At 39.8% G+C, this 23596-nt stretch overlaps 1 protein-coding gene across 1 annotated transcript in view; it reads left to right on the forward strand.

Annotated features, from left to right (window-relative positions):
* Window positions 1–23596, forward strand: part of LOC126262890 (structural maintenance of chromosomes protein 3) — a 169407-nt gene that overhangs the window by 78677 nt on the left and 67134 nt on the right. Inside the window, exons 13-14 of the mRNA XM_049959780.1 lie at window positions 9703–9802; window positions 13172–13335. Coding sequence (XP_049815737.1) covers window positions 9703–9802; window positions 13172–13335 — 264 coding nt within the window. The remainder of the gene's footprint in view (window positions 1–9702; window positions 9803–13171; window positions 13336–23596) is intronic.

Raw genomic sequence — 23596 nt, forward strand, 5'->3', positions numbered from 1 at the left:
ACTCCAAGAAAATTTACATCCCAATCTGGACATACGAATGTGCACTTTATTTCAAATTATGCATTTTAGTATGGTTCACGAAATTCCGATGCTCTTGGAGTATCCTCCGATGTCTTGCTTCTTTTATGACATAATGTAAGATCTTTTAATGTTTTACACCTACGAACATACGGGCTTCCTGCATCATAGTAGCTGTGCAAGCGCGGTGATGCCTGTTATCTGGCGCTCTCTGGCAACTACTGAAACAAACCTATTTCTAACAGGTCACGGGAAAAGAATGGTTGTTTGAAAAGCGTTACTTTCAGAGTAAATTTCCTTTTGTGTAAGATGAACTATGTGCGAGAAAGTACGATAAATTTTTTAAATCACAGAGCATTTGACTCTCGTTTAAAAATCAAGTCTTTAAGGACAATCATTTAGAAAAATTCTGAGCCAAGAAGATCAGACATTTATGTCTTCATTAAAAATTTTACTAGCACATTTGTGTGATATATCTTAAAGTGTAACACACGCAAAAAAGATCAACATTATATGTGAAAGCTTAGCTTCTCTTGCAGCTTATTAATCTTAGAGACCAATATTATGTATGAAAGGTTTGCTTTTCTTGTAGTAATAATGTGTATATTAATTTAAATCATTAACTTTTCCTGAATGAGATTTTCACTCTTCATTCTGGAAACATCCCCCAGGCTGTGGCTAAGCCATGTCTCCGCAATATCCTTTCTTTCAGGAGTGCTAGTTCTGCATGGTTCGCAGGAGAGCTTCTGTAAAGTTTGGAAGGTAGGAGACGAGATACTGGCAGAAGTAAAGCTGTGAGGGCCGGGCGTGAGTCGTGCTTCGGTAGCTCGTTGGTAGAGCACTTGCCCGCGAAAGGCAAAGGTCCCGAGTTCGAGTCTCGGTCGGCGCACACAGTTTTAATCTGCCAGGAAGTTTCATTAACTTTTCCTGTTTGTGTATACGCGCTACTTAACAGTGATATTGCTATTGGCTGACTACATCACGAGTCCTATGCTCGAATATCCACTGTCATCGGCTGGCGAGATCCGTGACATGAGCTATGACTGGCTACTAAAGCGCATTGCAATCTTAATTCAGTCCATCGGAAGGTAACATGCGGTGTTTCGTGGAATTTAAATTTACACTTTTTTTTTCTAAGTTTGGTTTTCTAAAGGGCCGGGAAGTTCTACGCGAGTGTATAAAACCAGAACCATTCAAAGGATTGATAAGTTTTACAGTTCCGAGGAAAAGTATATTGTCACTTAACACAGAAAAGGTGTATTTTCACCCGAGAGAAAGTGTAATTTTAACCGGGAAAAATGCTGGAAATTCCCCCCCCCCCCCCTCCCCCCTTTCTTGTCCACGCATGCATCCTGTGTGAGAATGGTGTCTTTCAAATCAGATACTGAGGTGTCGATAAGATAATGCTTTCAGAACAAAACCTAAAAAAAATGGAAAAAAGATCTATCATTATTTTGCGACGTGGTGAGTATAAGTGCAAGAAATAAAATATATTAGAGAGACATTTTGAGTTCATTTGAGTGATGCTAGAAATATAGTACAGGAAATGAAATGTGTCAAATTTTTCTCTAATGCATTTTATTTCTCACTATTTGACAAATCGTTTCACAACACTTTTTACAGATTTTTAAAAACTTTTTAAATTTCATTTTTAACTCTTGAGCCCAGATGTCCTTTGTCGCCAGTCTTCAGTTAACTGAAGGAAGGGGAGCCAAATGTGCAAGCTGTCTGTCAGTTGTTTGAACTTAGTTCTGTGTATTATTGCACTTTAACTATTTGCATATCAAATCATTTGAGACAGAGTTGGGGGTCCAGCCCAGTATGTGTAATTGTTGTGGAAAATGCTTAAAACCCACAGTCATACTGGCTGGTGCGCCAGACCTGTGGTTGTTAATCCACTACTCAGCTCTGATCTGGCTCTGGCTTACAACCCCCCTCCCCACCAATCTCACAAGATAGCACACTGCACATTAAGCTATATGAACAGGTTATTAATGCAAAATATCAGATACATAGAAATAAATGCATATTTTTATTAGAATATCCACTTTTGAGAATTTCATCACCTCTAAACTATAACTGTGAAATCATTCTTGGGAAGTTCTCATTTTGTAATGACATAAAATTTCAAACTTTCAAAAATGTTGTTCAATATCTGAGGCAGGAAAACAACTGAATGTCTCAGAGCCATTTATCTTCCACAAATATGATCACTGTAGTAGTATTCCCTGTGAACAGACATTACACCAGCACCAAAGATATTTGAAGCATCATCCAGAATACTTGTGTTCATTTAAGATTTTGTGTTTATTTAATAGATCCTTTCCAGTCACTGCTGAGTCTTACAGATTTCTGTACTTGATATCCCACCTGCTTACTTTCAAATACTGCAATCTCCCATTACTGACTATCTTTACATCTCCTTCTTTTTCATGGTGGCAGCCTGTGGTGTTGACCTGGCTGTTTCACTAGTTCCTGCTTTCTTTCATCGAGATCATCATTAATTTCCTTTATATCACTTTTCGACTGAAGTAATTTTGACCACCTTCTTGGTTTGACTTTCATTTTCAAATTTTTTTCTGTAGTGTGGATCGACTGGGGAAGAACATTTTAAATATTAGCTACTGCCTACCATGTTGACGACGTTCCGTGCACAGTAACTGCATGGACTTATTCACGCCCTTAAAATCCAATGCAGTAACCAATCTTATGTGGTAGGTTTGATATACACTTTCCGTAAAGCCCCTTGACAACACTGGGATCACATTTCTGATTCTTGAACATGCTAGCTCCCCGCACATACCAAGGAGTAAAAACTCCTTCCTGGAGTTGCAGGGCTCCCAGCAATGGCCATTGTACCAGATGACCTGTGCTGTGGCTCGTTGGCACCTGTAGGAGAGCCATTGATCAGAGTAGATGGCTTCAAGACGTACGTTTCACACATGAAACGTGTCAGTTTGAACCAGTAGAATGGGCATTTTGGCTCTCTCAACAGATGGACCCAGATATTTCAACACAGGCAGTGATAATCCTACTGCTTTCCCTGCCCTGGCTACATTATGGGAAGAAGGACAAGCCATAGGACTGGGAGCAAAACATTTTACTCAATACGTGGTGTGTACTAGAACAGATGCTGATACTTTTACGGTGAAAAAACTTTTAGTTACATAGAGGACATATGTGAAGAAGTTGACTCGTTGGGAAAATTGCGCAGTGGATCCACTATTGAGTAAGGTCTTCTGTGCTACTCAGTCTTGAGCTCTTCAGGCATGCGAATGACTGGATGACATAGCAGTGACTATTGCCCCATATAAAAATTCGAATTTGGTGTAAACAGTTATATTCCATAAAGACCTTACACTCTTGGATAGATGAGGAGCTGTGAGGTAATCTTGAATTGCGAGTTGTTTATGTGTTTGATGCGTACAGAAAGTTCCCAGGGATAACTGAGCAGGTACAGGCTTCGAAGGAAATGTCATCCCAGTAAAAGTTAATGTTATGGTGTACAAGTGTGAAGTGAAACCATATGTCATGCCACCCATGAAGTGCTTCTGATGTTTTTGTTTTGGTAGTATGTCATCCTGCTTGGGATCCCTCTCCCCTGAAACTCACACGTGAGAGGACCAGCAGCAGCCAAAGGCTGAAGGAGCTGAGGCATGTGGATCTCAAGGCTGCCTGCTCTTCATCCATCCCCATGCTTACAGTGGATAAGCCTTCACAAGAATGTCGGCCACCAAAAGTTGCAAAAGAAAAGAAGAAAATTCAGAAGAAGGCTACTCCAGTGAGTCCGGAAGTGCCAGATTTCCCATTGTCAGATTCCGAACCAATGTTCATTGATGTTGTCCTGTCTGCACTAGTGACAGACAATGGCCCTGGGACATGATCAATCCTCCATGGCCCTTCAGACATAATCAGGACACCATCAGTGTGATGATCTTATGGGACTGTAATGGATATTACTGTCACATGCTGGAACTGCAATAAGTAATTTCTCTCTCATAGTGCAGTGTGTACTGCCCTCCAAGAAACTCATTTCAGTGATGACCGTTCCCAAATGTTTCATGGTTATCATGCATCCTGTTGTAATCATACTGTCCCCAGGAGGGCAGCTGGAGGGGTCTGTTAGGTAATTCACATGGATGTAGTCAGTGAGCAGATTCCCCTCCATACCACATTGAGAGAAATACCAGTGTGAGTGCAAATTGTTAGGGTAATTGCCATTTGTAACATTCATATACCTTCAGAAAGGGCACTTACTTCCCTTGAGATGATCACCTTAATCCAACTGTTCCCTCCCTCCCCCCATTTTCACGTACTTGATGATTTCAGTGTGCACCACCCCCTGTTGGGAAGTAACACTTTTTCTGGTTGGGGCCTTCTAATTGACCAGCTGTTTCTGATCTCGATATGTGCCTCCTCAGTGATCATACCACGGTCCACTTTAGTGCCACTCATGGCACCTTATTGACTGTCAACATTACAGGCTCTTCTTCCAGTCTCTTGACTTCAATACATTGGTTGCTCCATGGTGATCTTTATGACAGTGTCCACTTCCCGGTAATCACTTTCTTAATACTATCTGATGAACTAATTACTACTATGGGATCTTCGAAGATTCAACTGGCAGTTATATACCACTGCTATCATCTTCACTCTCCCTCTGTCAGATTGCATCAACGAGGTTTTGGGAGACATCTCCGACATAGTTACCCTTACTGCTGGAACTGATATTCCTCTTCTTACATGCATGGTCTGCTGCTGCCAATCCCGTGGTGGACCAAGGACATTGCAACAGCTATACAGGACCATCATAGAGGCATGAAACATCTCAAATGGCATCATTTATGTGCCATCCCCCTCAGTTTTAAGTGACTCTTTGCTAAGGCTCAGTGCCTAATTAAGTGTAGTAAGAAGGAATGCTGGGAGCTCTGCCTCTCCTCCTTGAAGATGTATGCCTCTTCCTGCTATGTATGGATCAAGCTCTGAAGTCTTTTGGCCCAACAAAGATCAACAACTGTTCCAGGTATCCTAGTTACAGTGTGGTTGTTGTACATTTACATTGGTTCTTGCTGAAATCTTTGCGGCAGCTTCAGCATCCTCTTCTTACCTGTCTATCTTTCTAACAAAGAAAGGAGAAGTTGAAGACATCCCCCTACATTTCACCACCTGCCTCCAACCCCACCCCCTGTAAAGCTGATTTATGTAATGGATCTAGCTCCAGTTCTTGCCCTGTCACACAGTATGGCCCCAGGCCCAAATTCAATTCATAATCAGCTTATCCAAATCTGATCGTTACTCAGAGTGTACTTCATTGTCCCAGTCTTAAGCCGGCAGGGGGGGTGGGGGGGGGGGGGGGGAGTCTTATGACACTACCAACCGATTAACCTCACCATCGTGCTCTGCAAACTGCTTGAAAGGATAGTTGCCCACAGATTATGCCAGGTTTTTGAACCTCAGGGCTTTTTGTCTTTGCATTAGTGTGGTCCCAGAGGGTATGATCCGCAACAGAACATCTGGTTAGGTTAGGAACAGCAAGCCAACAGGCTTTTCTAAATACCAGTGCTTCACCGCAGTTTTTCTTTACCTACATAAGGCATAAAATTCTGCGGCTTTTAGGGCTCCATACCAATTTTTATTCATCAGTTTTTATCCCACTGGGTGTTCTGGGTTAGAGTTGGTACTTCACTCAGATCTGTATGAGTCCAAAAGAATGGCATCTCACACCTTCTCATCATCATCAATGGGCTTGTTATCTCTGTTAGGTCAGTGGTCACCCCTGTGCTTTATTGATGATGTTTGCATGTGGTACAGTTCTCACACTGTAGCCTCAGCTGAATGCCAGCTTCAAGGTGCCATCCAAAGAGCCTTCACTTATATCCTATCCCATGGTTTCCAATTCTCTCCTGCAAAAATGTGGGTATTCCGTTTCTTTCATCATACAGTACCATGATCCTACCTGACCCAGAGCTCTGCTTTGGTACCCAGCACTTGGACATTGTTTCACAGCCCTGTTTTTTGCACCTCCTCTTTGATGAAAAGTTGCCTTTGCTACCTCATATTTGTCACCTGAAAACTGGCTCATACAGATGCCTTGGTCTTTTATCAGCTTAACTATGTTTGCCTTATGGCTTAGCAGTGCCTTAAGCCTTGAAATTGTTAGATCTAGTACATCATTGTGATGTTTGACTTACCAGTGTTGCCTTCCAGACTAGTCCCATTAACAGTCTCATTTCTAAATTGGGGACCTTCCCTCTTCAATTTTGACAGTATCAACTGTTGTTCACATCACAATCACTATCCGACAGCTTTCCCATCATCCAACTTATCACATTCTTTTTGTATACGAGAGGCATTGACCCCTTAACACCTGCCCTTTAGTGGCATTACGGTGGGAAGGCATCTACACTATTTGTTCTTGTTACATCAGCTCTGCTGGGACCTCGGCCTAATCCTCTTATAATGCTCTCCTTGTATTTTCCTGCATATTCCTGCATGGTTGGTTCCTAGGCCACAAATTAGGATTAATCTATTCAATCATCCAAAAATTTCAGCCACCCCCCTTACCTTTCAGTGACTGTTCCTTTCAGTTCTCCAAGGATATCAGGGTGTTACTGTCATTTACATTGATTGCTCAAAAACCATGAATAGGGTGGGATAAGCTTTTACAACTATTACCAGTAAGGAACCACATTCATTGCGAGAAACATGCAGTGTTTTTATGGTGGAGCTGATAGCCATTAACAGAGCCCTGCATTTTATTGTACACGCCTCCCTTGACAGTGTTATTTTGCCATGACTTAATGAGCAGTCTCCATCCCATTCGTCGCTGTTACCCTTGTCACCCTGTGATACCTGCTGTTAACAACCTTCTGTCTGACCTAAGTCGTACTGCCTGCTCTGTTGTCTTTCTCTGGGTCGCAGATAATGTTGGCATCGCAGGGAATGAACTGGTTGACCATTGGGCTAGAGAACAATTATTCACCTCACACTCACTTTTACGATCCCAGGTGGGAGTTTGCAGTTTTTTAAGGCTTCTTCTCACTTACAGGTGGAACAACATATTGTGGACTACTGCACCCTTTAATAAACTCTACTACTAAGAAGACTACTGCTGCATCTCACTCTCCTGTTCCTTCGGGAAGGAATCCACATCTTATGTGGACTCTGCATTGGTCATACCAAACCAACTGAGAGTTTTACTGTATACAGCAAGACAGCCTAACATTGTGGTTGCAGAGCCTTATATGCACTGGGTCATATCTTACAAGGGAAGGCGGCGACACTGGGATCACAGATTTACTTCAAACCTTGTACACTTTTAGTAGGCCATTAAAACAATGCATTGTGCAAGTAGTAAGATGCCCTTCTCTGGCAATTCCGAGAAAATGCAAGAGAAATTTCACGCTGCTATTACGTAACTGATGTATCTGTGCTTGGTGCTGAATGTTACAGTTTGTTCTAGTCGAGTGGTTATCCTTGGAGCTTCGTAAGATGAACGGGCCCTTGGTGATGGTTCGACCCCCACTCGTACTTATTTTTTAATCTATTATTTTTCATCACTGGTCATATTATTTAATTTATATGACATTTGAGAGGTAATATAATTTTAACAAAACCATGCCTATTTGCTTGAAGTTTTAGTGAGTTTCTTGTTACCTGACTACTTACTAAGTTTAATTAAATTTAATTATTAGAACAAACATATTTACAACTATCGACAAGTAAATGAAGAAATGCATAGCGTTTTCCTGAAAATGTGTGCCTGTCGTGATTCGAGAAATCCCTTATATACGCAATCAGATAAGATAACTGGAACTACTTTGCACCAGGACGCTTCGAGCTGCAGACACAGATGGAGGCCCCATTTGGCGGTTAACTTGCATAACAGTGAGACTTTGCTGATGTAGCAAGAACAAGTAGTGTAGATGCAAATTTTTAAATATCACAGAATTTACATTTGTACTACAAAAATGAAGGTTTGAGCAGGAGTTGAACTGTCTCCTCGTATGTGTTCGTCTTATGAAGCTCAAATGATAACCGTATGACCATCATTATCCCTAACATCTAGCACGTGCGCACAGATACATCAGGTACAGAATAGGTGCGTAAAACTTCTCTTGAGATTTTCTACTACTTGCACGTTATGTTGTTTGAATGGCCTACTAAAGGTGCACAAAGTGTGAAGTAAATCCATAATCCCAACATCATGGCCTCCCCTTGTTTGTCAAATGCCTCCTCCTTCTGGCCCTCCATACTAGGCACACTCTTACGAATTCTTTGCCTCCAGTATTGGCAGAAGATTCAAGGACAGTGAAATGGTCCTCTGTTTTCTCTGTGAAAGTGGTTTGTACTCTCAGATATAAGGTTTTAAACTACTTCCGGGGTGAGGCGGTTGAAATTGGAGTGTCTTAAGTTGCATGCTGGTTCTTTGAGACCCTTGACCTTACCTCCTTTGCCAACTGCCTCTTTCATCCCTCTTTTACTCTTTTTAATTGCTTTTAGATGCAATTTGCCTCTTTTTATTCTGCAATCTACTTTCTGGTTTAGGAATAGCACTCTGTCGAATAGTGTATGCTCGTTTAATGCTGTAGTTAGTATAATGGATCAGGGGTGGACAGATTCCATCACAAGCAGAGCCCCAGGGACACCCATCTGTTGCATTATGTGTTGTTGTCCAACTGACTTCCATCATATTTTTAACCTTCTCACCTTTACTGTTCTTATGTGACAAGAAGGTTTTCTTTCCTCTGTAACTGTATTTGCCCTTAAGGGGGTTGGTGAGGATTGGATGCGGGTGGGCTTTCTTCTGCTGTGGAGGAGCCCTGGGAGACCCTTCATCTGGTCTGACCTACGTACCATCCCGATCCATATACATCTCCATCATTTGTTTGTGAGCTCTGGTGTCAGTATCGCTTTCAGTGCATTAACTCCAGATGGAGTACCCCTGGTCCGAAGGACGGATGACCTCTCTTTTAAGTCCTTTAACCCCAAAGCAGTCAACCACTACCACATCCAAACGAAATATCATAGCTTTCTTAATTCTGAGTTTATATTATCATTCACAGGGCATAAAATATCTGATTTTTCTTGGCAGTAAAATAATGGTTTTAATTCACTGCTTGTTTGTGTTTTGTCATATTTTATTGTGTATTACTTCATAGAATAGAAATAATACCTTGTTTTAAATGTGCATATTTATTACATCACATTAAAATTGTGTATACTTAAACAGACCAACACCAGCTTCACAGTCTCTAACTTTGTAATGATGTCACTCAGGTGTAGGTATCAGTGAAATCGGCAGTGTTATATTGTGATAAAATCAAAGATAAATAATGCAGGTGTTAATAGTGTGTGTGAAATGGTTTATTTCTGATCAGTGAATATCTTTATCTGATAATATTTTGGCTGTGTGTACAATTATATTCAGCAAGGCCATGTTTTGGGTAATGTGATGCCCATTGGGGTACCAACCAGTGAAGGTCAGTTTATTCACTTTGAGGAGTCAAGCTAAAGTTGAGGAAAATGAAAGCTGCTGTATATTGAAATCTGAACTGGGTTTAGATTTTTCACAAATATAATTTTACTTTTCTAAAACAGTCGTCTTAAATTTGCCAGTGGAATATTGGCAGTATAGTGTTATTCAGATGTACTCTTTCTAATAAAACACTTTCTGATTTTTAGTGAATTATGGAGGAAAGAAAATGCATTGCAGCAGACACTGACGTCCCTAAAAGAGGATTTAGCAAAAGCTGATCAGTCCCTTCGTTCCATGGCTGGGAAGGTAAACAGATTTTTAATTCGTAATGAACTGAAAATATGAATTCTAAGTAAAAGTATAATTTCCATGAATGCATTGAAAAGCTGTGTCATTAAATTCTGAAGTGTTGGTAGCCGTGATGTATCAGCACACGAAAGATATAAAAAGATTATTGTCATTCCCAAAATGAAACTATCTTTTTAATTCCAAGACTGCATGATTTTCAATTTTCGTCCAGTAAAATATGTACTTGTGGGAAAACGGTTTAATAAATTCATAAGGAGTGTTTTCTTTCAACACCATGAGTCCATAAGTAGAATATACATTGTTGAGTCTCTTATTATGACCATCTCCCATTATTTTTATTTAGTCTGTGCATCTCATAATGTACAGATTTACAAGATATAGGACAACTAGACTATTTATATTGGGAACAAAACACAAATATAAAAAGAAATTATATGCATACTTAACCACTATGTACGTAGTGTTTTTAGAACTTTTTTCCCCTTAAGAACAAAATTTTGTGTGTTAGATGGAGTGTTTTTGAACTTTTTTCTCCCTAAGAACAAAATTTTGTTTGTTATAGGAGAAGATTATTGGTTGATCATACTGGTACCTTGTATCTGTCGTGGTTTCACTGTAGTGTACTATCAGTCCAAAAAATTCTCTCTTACTCTCAACAGTTTGTTCTTATGCAGTCAGAACATGAGCCTATCAGTTGTTTAATTAATCTTGTATTTCAGTTGCAGAGCTGAGTCACATTGAAAGAGCAAATAATGTTGGAAAAGTGTTGAGGTTGTCTAATTGAAGCTCATTGCTCGAAAGAAACAGCCTTTTTGGAACCTTGTTGAACTCCACAGCTTATCAGGGCTCGTAAATATTTTCAGTTTCTGAGCTTGTGATGTCTGCCATTTACTTTCAGTTCCTGGGATATGGTTGAAATGATGAATTTGCTGTAATTCTGTTGCTGTATGTTTCTAGCTTCTGAATCGACAGGTTGTTATTAACAAAATAAAAAGCCATTCTTAAATCAATGAAAAGTCCAAAATAAAATTCCTTTTGATTAATGCATTTAAAAATTTGGTCAGTGAAATTGAAGAGGACTGCATTAACAATTCTGTTTTCATGAAACCCAAACTAGTGTTTGGGCAGTGATTTCGTTTTACTAAGAAATTCTGTTATTTGAGCGTACACGACTTCCTGAGTTATGGAACAATCTCCAGGCGCTAGAGACAGTGGCCGCGTGTGTGTGTGTGTGTGTGTGAATTTCTGTTCCAAAAAAGTACTTTTTTGTCTGAAAGCTTAAGTGTTTTGCAGTCTTTTTCATTGTGCCTATCTGGGGGTCAGCCCCTCCACAATGTAATGAATAGTAGTCTATTGTTTTCGTACTTTCTCAATTATCTTAGATATAGCTGGGAGTATGGAACTGAGTATAGAAATATGACAATAACAATATTAAGGAAAGACTAGATTGCTACTCACAATATAGTGGAGATGTTTAGTCACAGACAGGCACAAGAAAAGGGCTTCTAACCAGCACTTCACCGTCCCCCACATCTACCCTGCATTCCTCCCCTTCCCCGCCCAGCCTCTACCCACACCACCCACATTGCTTGTCCTATCATATACTGTTGCTCACAGTCTGTTTTCGGTGACCAGAGACAGTTGTCATGTGTGAGTGAGTTGTGTTCGCATAAATGTGTGCGTGTGTGTGTTTTTGTCAATTTCAGAAGACAACCTTTTGGCCAAAACCTTACTTGTTCAGCAGTCTTTTTGTTGTGCCTGTCCATGATTCAACATCTTTACTATATGATTAGTAGCAATCTATCCTTTTCATAACATTGAAATATGACAAAAATTGTTTACATCATGAGTGTCCCTCCTCCATAAATACTAGAATATCTTTGAGGTCTCATGGGAAATACCCTCTGCATTTTGAATTAAACAGTGTATCACATTACAAGTTGCACAGAATTTTTTTAATAAATAAAGTGGAGCACAATCAATTCTTTGTGGTGTACAGCAACTGCTGTAATTGATTGTGCCTACTGCTGATAGATATCAAAACCTGTTTTGACACATGTTGTCTACATTTCGTTCAAAAACAGTTAAATGGTGTTTGATGGCTGTTGTTATAATGGTATTTGCACAGATGTTCCGTTGAGGTCATGGAACCACTTTGAAGTTTTAATTCTACTCCTCAAGGCTTCTTTGTATGACAAGTGCATAAAATTGTCATAAAATCCCAACCTGAGAGAAGATCAGCAGAATCTACTGGGGGGGGGGGGGGGGGGTGACAATAGACTGAAACCACATCTGTCCAAATGATCTGGATAATGTTCCTGACAAATGCCACAAATGCCTTCATAAGTATAATATTGTCTTTACCTTTTCACATTTCTCTAGCAGTGATTGCAGAGTGTATTATCCCCATTATTTCTTGCTGGACACACAAAGTGTCAGGCCTGTGAAACATAAAATGTGAGTCTCTGGGCAAGGCTACTTGTTCCCAGTCAGCAGCTCTTTGGTTTGAACACAGTCCAGCAAATTCTTCTTTCTGTCTGCAACTTCAGCAGGATCAAAGATGGATGCATCATGGTTACTGACAATGATTTACTGACTTTCTCTTTTGAGAAGTCTTTGTTGCTACTCAAGTAAATTGTGTTCCTTCTTTATATCAATGAATGGAAGACTTATAGAATACCTGTAATTCCCTGTGCATATCTACTTAGCTATTTGCTTGTGCACATATGTCAACATATGAGTTTGAGACATTACATGTAGGATTGCAACAAATCATACGTATGATTGTGAACAGAGTAACCATATGTTAAACTTTGATATTCATGAAGTTTCATTCTTGATCAGGATTAACTGAAAAAACACCTGAAATTGTCCATATTTCTTATATAATCTTGAATAAGTAAAATAGTAATTATCTGAAATTAATTATGTTTTTAAACATTTCACTATTTAACAGGTTTTTTTTTTCATTCCTCTTTAAAATTTAACTTCTGACCAGTAATTTAATAAGTTCGCAGTCAGTTACTGAATCTTCAGTAGAACATTTCGTATCAAGTAGGTGTAATATTCAGTGTGTTCTGTTCATAAACTAAACTAATTTCATTACTGCTGAATGTATTCATTATGTGCAATCTATTGTTGCTGTATTCTGTATTTCTATTTCCACCAAGCATCAGCATCATATATCAGAAAAGCATGCAAAAAAATCAATAGTAGCTAGGTCTATAATCTTTATCCTTTTCAGATAATTATTACATAAATAATGTATATTGATTTTTAGATGTTGTGTTTGTTTAATACTAAGCTATGTGATATAAGGTACAGTGCTATGCAGTAATTTAATTTTGGATGTGTACATTGTTCCAGCCAATTTTAAATGGACGGGACAGTGTCAGAAAAGTCTTGGAAACATTCAGAGAACGTGGTGGCAGCTTTGCAGAAATAGCTAACTGTTATTATGGGCCTGTCATTGAAAATTTTGATTGTGAAAAGAGTATTTATACTGCTGTAGAAGTGACAGCAGGCAACAGGTAAATATATATAATTTTCCTCTCAGCAACATATTTTAATACTCATTCTAAGTGCTAAAGACTAGTCTAGTATTCAAATGCAGCGAGATCTTCAGCGTACAGAACACAGAGGAATGGAAGAATTCATGATAGCAACATGCCTGTAAATTTCAAACTTTGTGGCCTTAAAGCCAACAGGAAATATAAATATCCCTCACCATTGTCTCCCTTTACACGTGTGAAGAGGGCTTTGATTGCAGCCATAATACAGCACATATTGCCTTCATTTTCTCATATGAAAAGAAGTATCTTGTTTGATAAATACTCGTAGATTTGAAAGTTATCAAGGTAGTTTTAATATAAGCCACAAGTACATCAGCTAGGAGAGAAGTGGGGAAGTGCAATGGAAAAGGAACTAAAGAAGGTTGCAGATGAGTTTTTTTCTGCAGTGTTACTTCTGCAGGAGAACATTTAAACACCAGGATGCAAACAAATATGTAGAACAGTTCTACATTTTGAACACTGGAAAATCCAGGAGGCAATGTAACAATATTATGAAGAGTATACCTGTTACTCACGATATAGCGAAGATGCTGCATGGCAGGTAGCCACAACAAAAAGACTTGTCACAAAATAAGGTTTCAGCCAACAAGGCTTTTGTCACACACACACACACACACACACACACACACACACACACACACACGCACGCAAAAACAACTCCCACACACATGACCACAATCTCTGGCAGCTGAAACCACACTACAAGGAGCAGTGAATGATGGGAGAGGCATCTAGATGGGGTATGGGGGAGGGAGAGGCGATGACAGGGTAGGATGAGGCACAGTGAAGTGCTGCTGGGAAGCGTCCAGGGACGAGGTGGAGAGAGAGTAGGACCGACTCATGGGGATAACATATTAGACCTTTTGGTTTCAAACAGACCCGAACTATTTGAAACGGTTAACGCAGAACAGGGAATCAGTGATCATAAAGTGGTTACAGCATCAGTGATTTCAGCTGTGAATAGAAATATCAAAAAAGGTAGAAAGATTTTTCTGTTTAGCAAAAGTGACATAAAGCAGATTTCAGAGTACTTGATGGCTCAACACAAAAGTTTTATCTCTAGTACAGATAGTGTTGAGGATCAGTGGACAAAGTTCAAAACCATCGTACAATATGCATTAGATGAGTATGTGCCAAGCAAGATTGTAAGAGATGGAAAAGAGCCACCGTGGGACAATAACTGCTATGGAAACAAAGGGAACTTCACAGCAAACATAAACATAGCCAAAGCCTTGCAGACAAACAAAAATTACATGAAGCGAAATGTAGTGTGAGGGGGGGCTATGCGAAAGGCGTTCAACAAATTCGACAGTAAAGTTCTGTGTACTGACTTCGCAGAAAATCCTAAGAAATTTTGCTCTTACGTCAAAGTGGTGGGTGGAACAAAACAAAATGTCCACTCTGTGACAAAATGGTACTGAAACAGAGGATGACAGACTAAAGGCCGAAATACTAAATGTCTTTTTCCAAAGCTGTTTCACAGAGGAAGACTGCACTATAGTTCCTTCTCTAGATTGTCGCACAGATGACAAAATGGTAGATATCGAAATAGATGACAGAGGGATAGAAAAACAATTAAAATCTCTCAAAAGAGGAAAGGCCCCTGGACCTGATGGATACCAGTTTGATACCCCTCTCCTTGCAGCAGTGTACCATAGGTCTCTAGAAGAGTGTAGCCTTCCAAGAGAGTGGAAAAGGGCACAGGTCTTCCCTGTTTTCAAGAAGGGACGTCGAACAGATGTGCAGAACTATAGACCTATATCTCTAACGTCGATCAGCTGTAGAATTTTGGAACACGTATTATGTTCAAGTATAATGACTTTTCTGGAGACTAGAAAAGTACTCTGTAGGAATCAGCATGGATTTCGAAAAAGACGATCGTGTGAAATGTAACTCGTGTTATTCATCCATGAGACTTAGAGGGCCATAGACAAGTGTTCCCAGGTAGATGCAGTGTTTCTTGACTTCCGCAAGGCATTTGATACAGTTCCCCACAGTCATTTAATGAACAAAGTAAGAGCATATGGACTATCAGACCAATTGTGTGATTGAATTGAAGAGAACACAGCGTGTCATTCTCAGTGGCAGAATTCTTCCGAAGTAAGAGTGATTTCAGGTGTGCTGCAGGGGAGTGTCGTAGGACCATTGCTATTCACAATATATATAAATGACCTTGTGGATAACATCGGAAGTTCACTGAGGCTTTTTGCGGATGATGCTTGCAGTATATCAAGAGGTTGTAACAATGGAAAATTGTACTGAAATGCAGGAGGATCTGCAACGAATTGACGCATCGTGCAGGGAATGGCAATTGAATCTCATTGTAGACAAGTGTAATGTGCTGTGAATACATAGAAAGAAAGATCCTTTATCATTTAGCTACAATATAGCAGCTCAGCAACTGGAAGCAGTTGATTCCATAAATTATCTGGGAGTAGGCATTAGGAGTGATTTGAAATGGAATGACCATATAAAATTACTCGTCGGTAAAGCAGATGCCAGACTGAGATTCATTGGAAGAATCCTAAGGAAATGCAATCCAAAAACAAAGGAAGTAGGTTACAGTACACTTGTTCGCCCACTGCTTGAATACTGCTCAGCAGTGTGGGATCCGTACCAGACAGGGTTGATAGAAGAGATAGAGAAGATCCAATGGAGAGCAGCGCACTTCGTTACAGGATCATTTAGTAATCGCGAAAGCATTACGGAGATGATGGATAAACTCCAGTGGAAGACTCTCCAAGAGAGATGCTCAGTAGCTCGGTACGGGCTTTTGTTGAAGTTTCGAGAACAGACCGTCACCGAGGAGTCAAGCAGTATATTGCTCCCTCCTACGTATATCTTGCGTAGAGACCATGAGGATAAAATCAGAGAAATGAGAGCCCACACAGAGGCATACTGACAATCTTTCTTTCCACAAACAAAACGAGACTGGAATAGAAGGGAGAAGGTACCCTCCGCCACACACCGTCAGGTGGCTTGCGGACTATGGATGTAGATGTAGATTTAGACAGCTAGGTGCACTCAGGAGGTTAGACAGAGCAGGGTGAAGGGTTTGGGGGGGGGGGGGTAGTGGAAAAGGAGAGAAGTGAAAAGATTGGATGTGTTGGTGGAATAGAGGGCTGTGTAGTGCTGGAAGGGAACAGGGAAGGGGCTAGATGTGTGAAGACAATGACTAAAGAATGTTGAGCCCAGGAGGCTTACAGGTATGTAGGATATATTGTAGGGAGAGTTCCCATATGCACAATTCAGAAAAGCTGGTGTTGGTGGGAATGATCCATATGGCACAGGCTGCGAAGAAATCATTGAAATGAAGAATGTGTTGGGAAGCGTGCTCACCAATAGGGTAGTCCGTTTGTTTCTTGGCCACAGTTTGTTGGTGGCCATTCATGTGAACAGACAGCTTGTTGTCATGCCTACATAGAATGCAGCACAGTGGTTGCAGCTTTGCTTGTAGATCACATGACTGGTTTCACAGATAGCCCTGCCTTCGATGGGATAGGTGATGTTTATGTCAGAACTGGCGTAGGTGGTGGTGGTGGTGGTGGTGGTGGTGGTAGTGGTAGTAGGACTTATGGCACAGGTCTTGGATCTAGATCTTCCCTGTTCCTATTCCAGCACCACACAGCTCTCTATTCCACCAAAGCACCCATCATTTTACTTCTCTCCTTTTCCACTACCCCCTCCACCTCTCCCCTGCCCTCCATCTACCTCCCGACTACATCTAGTTGCCCTACTCTCTCCCCCCTTCATCCCTGCATGCTCTCCAGCAGCACTTCACTGTCCCCCACCCCTACCATGCTATACCTCCCCTCCCTGCCCCAGTCACCTGCTTATCCCACCCAGTTGTTCCTGTCATCATGGCACTGCTGCTGCTCCTAGTGTGGCTTCAGCTGCCAGACTCTGTGATCGTGTGTGTGTGTGTGTGTGTGTGTGTGTGTGTGTGTGTGTGTGTGTGTGTGTTTTGCATTTACATGAGTGTGTGTGCATGCGTGTGTGTCTGTCATCTATGTTTGGCAAAGGCCTTGTTGGCCGAAAGCTAATTTTGTGACAGTCTTTTTGTTGTGCCTATCTGTGACTCAGCATCTCCGCTATATGGTGAGTAGAAAGCTCTACTTTTTGGTTGGCTACTGTTGCAGTTTCTAATATTTTTAATGCATTGATTTGTAAATAAATGTTTCAGACCAATATATTGTGAACTTTCAGTTCAGTTATTAAATTGTGTCGTATTTTATTGATCCAAGAAATCACAATATTGTGCAATTTGTACATATGATATCGGACAAGTCGGTTATACATTTTTACAAGTAATTTAGTATGCTACAAGAAAGTCTGTGCAATGATACAGAAACTTTACTGGCATCATCTTACATAATATATACGAGGATAAGTCAATTATTATCTGCAAAGTAGTTATAAAATTTTATTGTAATCAAATAGGAAACTTACAAGAACATCTTTTTTCAACATTGTCTCCTTGCGTTTCAACACACTTGGTCCATCATTGTACAGGCTTCCTGATGCCCTCGTAAAAGAAGGTTCTCAATTGAGCTGTGAGCCAGGAATGCACGTGCTTCTTTCACTGCTTCATCCGAGGCAAATCGACAGTCCCTTAATACCTTTTTGAGTGGACCAAACAACTGATAGTCAGAAGTGGCAAGATCGGGACTATATGGAGGATGATCCATTACTTAAAATTTGAGTTCCTGGAGTGTTTCAGCAGTGTGAGCAGCAGTATGTGGACGGGCATTGTCGTGCAACAACACTACACCTTTTGACAGCAATCCTCGGCGTTTGCTTCGAATTGCAGGCTTTAGCCTGGCATTAAGCATCTCACTGTAACGGTACACTGTTTATTGTTGTGCCTCTTTCCTCATAATGTTCCAGTACTGGACCTAGTGCATCCCAAAAAAACTGTAAGCATCAGTTTTCCTGCAGACAGTTGGGTCTTGAACTTTTTCTGGCATGGCGAATTTGGATGTTTCCATTCCATACTCTGCTGTTCACTCTCTGGCTCGTAATGATGGATCCATGTTTCGTCACCAGTAATGATCCTGTCTAGGAAGTTGTCCCCTTCATTACCATAGCGATCCAAATGTTTTTTTGCAGATTTCCAATTGTGTTTGTTTATGCATCTGTGTAAATTGTTTTGGGACTCATCTTGCACAAACTTTATGAAACCCAAGTCTGCTGTGGTGATTTCATAGGCAGAACCAAGACTAATTTTCAGACAATGTGCCATTTCGTCAGTAGTAAATCGTGTTGTCTAAGAGAATCATTTCATGTGAATGCTCTATGATTTCTTCATTTGTGGCAGTAAATGGTCGTCCGGCTCCTTCATCGTGCGTAACACTTATGCGACCATTTCGGAATTTTTCAATCCATTTGTAGACACCCCGCTGTCGCAAAACACTGTTCCCGTACTGTACCGAAAAGTCTTCGATGAATTTTGGCCCTTGATATGCCTTCTGACCACAAAAAACGGATCATTGAACGTTGCTCTTCTTCTTTGGTGCAAATAGATAGCGGAGCATCCATGATAAGCAGCACGCAGGGATAACTAAACTAACCTAGCAGCTTGAAAATTGTAAAGATATAACAACAAATAAACAAAGCATGCATCATCAACATAAAACAATAGTACTACCATAATAAACAAAAATATAACTAAATTGTGGATAATAATTCACTTAACCATTGTACTTTCACTAGTTGTTTGTTTTTACCATAAGATGAAATAATGTGCAGTACAATGAAACATTATGAGAGCATACTGCAAGCAGTAACAGGAATAAATATACAAATGCAGTTATCTACATCGGGAAATCATAATCAGCACACAGTTATTCAGGCATGAGTAAACATTGTTATGCAGTTAGTTAATATTTATAACTTTTCTTGGGGGAAAAAATGTGTAAAAGTTTTCCTACAATTGAATTTTTAAAAATTAATAAGGTATCACGAATGTAGTCAGGAAATGTACGTATGTGACCGTAGTCTGTAATGCACTTGCCATGAATCAACGATTTGAACATGGTCATGAGGCAACAGGCTCTGGCTGGTAGGCCATGAGCTTGGCCAGTGTAAGTCCCGAAGTGTATTACTTGTTTGGTGAATGGAGCTCTGATTGAGAGACTGCGTAGTGGTCAATGTTGAGTGCATATAACAGTGAACTTCTGATGGTGACTGAATGGTGAGGGGCTGGGTGGAATCCTATAAAGCTGTCCATTGGAAGAATACCTGGAAAGTGTGGTGGTAGCATATAGCATGTGACTAGCAGAGGCAAGATAGTACTGGCAATAGCAGCACTGCAAATGGTGAGCATACTGCCACCTGGTACTGTGGCATTCGTTGGGATGTGATCTCCATGTTTGCATTCCTGGCATACTCGAAAGGCAGCAACCACCAGTACATCACTATGTGTTTGGTGGTTGGGCTGTAGGTGCAGCATTCCTCTTTCCTGAGGAGGAGGTGATGGAGCTTTCTCTCTGCATGATGGGTGGCTGTGATGTAGGTGACAACTGGAGATACCACTGAAAGTGCTTGGCTTTTCTGTTCCTTAACTTTCATTGGGTAAATTATTGTACATCGCATCCCAACAATAACAAACTTCTCTGATAACAAGTTGTTCCATACTCAGTCACATATAGGTCAGCCGACTGCCAAGTTTCATAGCTATGCATGTATTCTTTGTTCAATACATAGCTCTTGACAAATTATACATCTAAAATGTGTGCAGACAGTAGAGTCATTTTATAGGAAGTCTCCTGAAATATTGTCTGCACATCTTGTTTTGTCTCACATTGCAAATTATATGAACTGCCTTTTTTTGCATCCTGAGGACAGCTCTGGTGCAGGGTGAGTTTCACAAAAAGTTGATTATATGTTTAATATGGAGTGAAAGTAAGTTGGTGACGAATTTGCTGAGTACCCTTAGAACTTAATGTGTAGTTGACAGCGTCTTTCATGTAGAATTTACATGAGGATTCCACTTAAGATTTTTTTCATGCCATTTACCGAGAAACTTAACAATACGTGCTTTAGATTGATTTTAGTTGTTTAGAAATATTACGGGAATTTCTTGTTTTGAAGACGAGAGGCTGAAACTGATGGATCTATTTTTTGTACTTTTACCTTGTGATTGTTTTCATTGAACTATTCACTTAGTGGTGACATAAATGGCTTAACCTTTTGGCCATAGCCAGCTTTGTCGGTGCCTGTTACCAGAATACTTGCAACATCAGCAGATGTTGTATAACCTGAGGTAAGCTTTGTCTTTCTGTCATCACCATATAGCCGAAACAATACAGAACCCAGGATTGGTCTTACATGTATAGTATCTAATTGGCGTTGTCTTAAAGAAATGCTTAGTACACTAGTGAATGTTAGTAATTTTTTCAATTTTTTTGTGCTCAGTTTGACAGATATGATTCTAACCATAGGTTTGCATTACCATTCACATTGTTATCAGCAATCTTTCTTAGGGTAATGTGTGATCAATAACTTCAAAACCTTTGAGAGATCCGAAAATTTCCAGCAGCGATTTCCTCATTATCTAATGATTTAAGATTCATTGAGATATTCATTTATTAGTGTAATTGTTATTTTTGCTTTTCTAAATCCATGCACATTCTTTGATATTAAAGAATATCTGCTAATAAAACATACCAATCCAATGTAAAACAATTTCTCAAGTATTTTTGAAAAGTGCTGAGTTGGGCTACTGGCCTATAAATTAATTAGCTATGTCATTTTCTACTCCTTCTTTGTGGAGTGGAGTAATGTTAGCAACTTTTAGGTCAGGAAAGACTCCCATTACAGAAGGATGCATTAATTATAAGAGTCGGTGATTGTTAGGGACCAGAAAATGTAGCATCCATCTATATCTTTTGAATTTGCACATTTTTTTATTGTTTGTAAGTGATAGACACACAGATTTAAATGGTTATCATGCTCTATGCTTGACGGCAAAGCCTGAAATTGACTGTTTAAAAGTAAGTGGTGGTTGGGGAATGTTTTTACTGGAACATGTGGTTTTGCAAAAACTTCAGCAATTTTTCTGTGAAATGGCCTTCACTTTCTTCTCTGGGTTGTTCTGTTGAGGAGCACCAGCATTTTCCTTGCCAGTGAACTGAGTGCATCTCTGAGCTAAGGTGTTTCTCAACATTATTTATAGTTTCCTTCCCAATTCGATAATTACAAAATCTGTAGAATGTTAATCTTGACATTTCATGGGCATCCATGGCCGTGCTATCCCTACTTGACAGCGCTACAGATAGAACCAACAAGGCAGTTAGTGTAAAAATAGGTTCGAAAATAACTCTTACTTGCATGTTATGGGAAGAATATCGGCACAGTCAAAATACACTGACAGGTTTTGTTTTCTGTAACTATAGTGTAGAGTGTGGCCACTTCACCGTGAGTGTAAACAAAGTAGAATTTCGACCACCGGAGGAGAGAGGGGAGCAGTGTGAGGAACAAAACCTGCTTCCTTCTGGCAGGGCAACAGCCTACAGGTGTTTTCTCCTCTTCTTCGAAAGCTGGACTGACACATTGCCACAGGCAGGGCCAATCCCTTCTGGTGCTGTGAGACTCATAATTGAAGTCCATGATGGCCAGGATTAGTCTTTTCACTCTTTTCAAAATAAGAAAAGAAAACCATAAGCAAGGGAATTGGTACTAAGCAGTTGCTTGCTGAGGTTGGCAGAGAGTTGTATACAAGGTAATTCATGCCTGACCTCTAGCAGTATTTGATGCAACTGCAGTTCAGATCACCCACCACCTAAAACTGCTACATTAAAAGTTTCCTATATGTATCAACCTTTGATCTTCAGCGAACAGAAAAACATACACGATGCTTTGTCCTAAGACGCTAGCTCCCACGGCTGAGTACTACAGTGCATTACATGGTGTGTATCTTATACAGACTATTCTGCCACCCACAGTAGGTGTGGCACCAGAGAAACGATTGCATTGATACGTTGTTGCATTCCTGCACTTTTTATTTTGCAGACATATTCTTATGCGCATTATCATTCCAAATAGAACTTTGCAGATGATGTGCAATGCCAGCACCTGAAAATTGGTTACATTTTCGATGTTTATATGCAGAAAACACAGGTATTTCAAACTGTGTTTGATAAAATAGCTCATCCAGATATAATTCACTGTGAAAAACCATCTGTTAGGTAATTTCACATTTTGATGAGAAATCACATCTGTATTCACATTTATTGCAAAACTGAATTTTTCAGCTCCCTAGTGATTGTGCAGTGCATTCACCAAATTAATTTAAAGTAAATCTATAGAGGTCTGGTGCATGGTGGACAGAAAAAATGTAATACAAAACAGTTAATATTGTTGTTGCCAATGGAGTTTTTATTTTTTAGTGTGTTTTATGACTGTGTTCACTTTGGTGCTTGAGGCTCTGTGGAGAAACATTGATGCTTTTAAGGCTTCTACATATGTCGGATTTGAATTACTGGTTCTATGGCAGATTTTGTTGACAAGGTTCATCACTATACCAAAATATTATTAAAAAGTTTACCATTTTCTGTGGCTCTGATGTCAAAAAATAATTGAAAACCAGTTTTAAAGTTTTGTTTGTATATATTGCTTGTTATTACTTTCATTTTCACAACTTTCCAAATGGCTTTCATTTTATTGTTGTATTATTTTTATTATATTATCATTATATAATTTCTTTGCTTGTTGAATTACTCTTTTTAGGCTACAGAATAGTACTTATACATTTCATGTTGAAGTGTTTCAGGTTGGCTTGGCCTGTGTGATGGTTTGTTATATACTTCACCTCATGCAACAGACACTTAAATAAGTTGCCACCTGAACACTCCTTTAATATACAATGAATGTTGCTTACTTATTGTTCGGTTGATATTTAATATTATTACTTAGGGTCCAGCAAGTCTGCGTCCTGAATTCGTGTACCTTCTTCCTCCAACTTGGTTCATACTTCGCCTCCTTACAGGCTGCAGATAAAGGAGTTGAAAATTAACTTCTCGTTCGCATTCACTCCACCACATAAATAAGAATTGAGATACAGTTTACCTTCTTATATTATTCTTAAAATTACAACTCAACTCAATACATGACAAATGAGGACAGCTACCAACTTGTATACTGCCTCTCTGTACTATGTACATGACATATCTAATATGAACTTGATAATTAACAATTAAAATGCATTTATTATCTTTGA

The sequence above is a fragment of the Schistocerca nitens genome, chromosome 1 (assembly GCF_023898315.1).
Source record: "Schistocerca nitens isolate TAMUIC-IGC-003100 chromosome 1, iqSchNite1.1, whole genome shotgun sequence".
NCBI lineage: Eukaryota > Metazoa > Arthropoda > Insecta > Orthoptera > Acrididae > Schistocerca > Schistocerca nitens.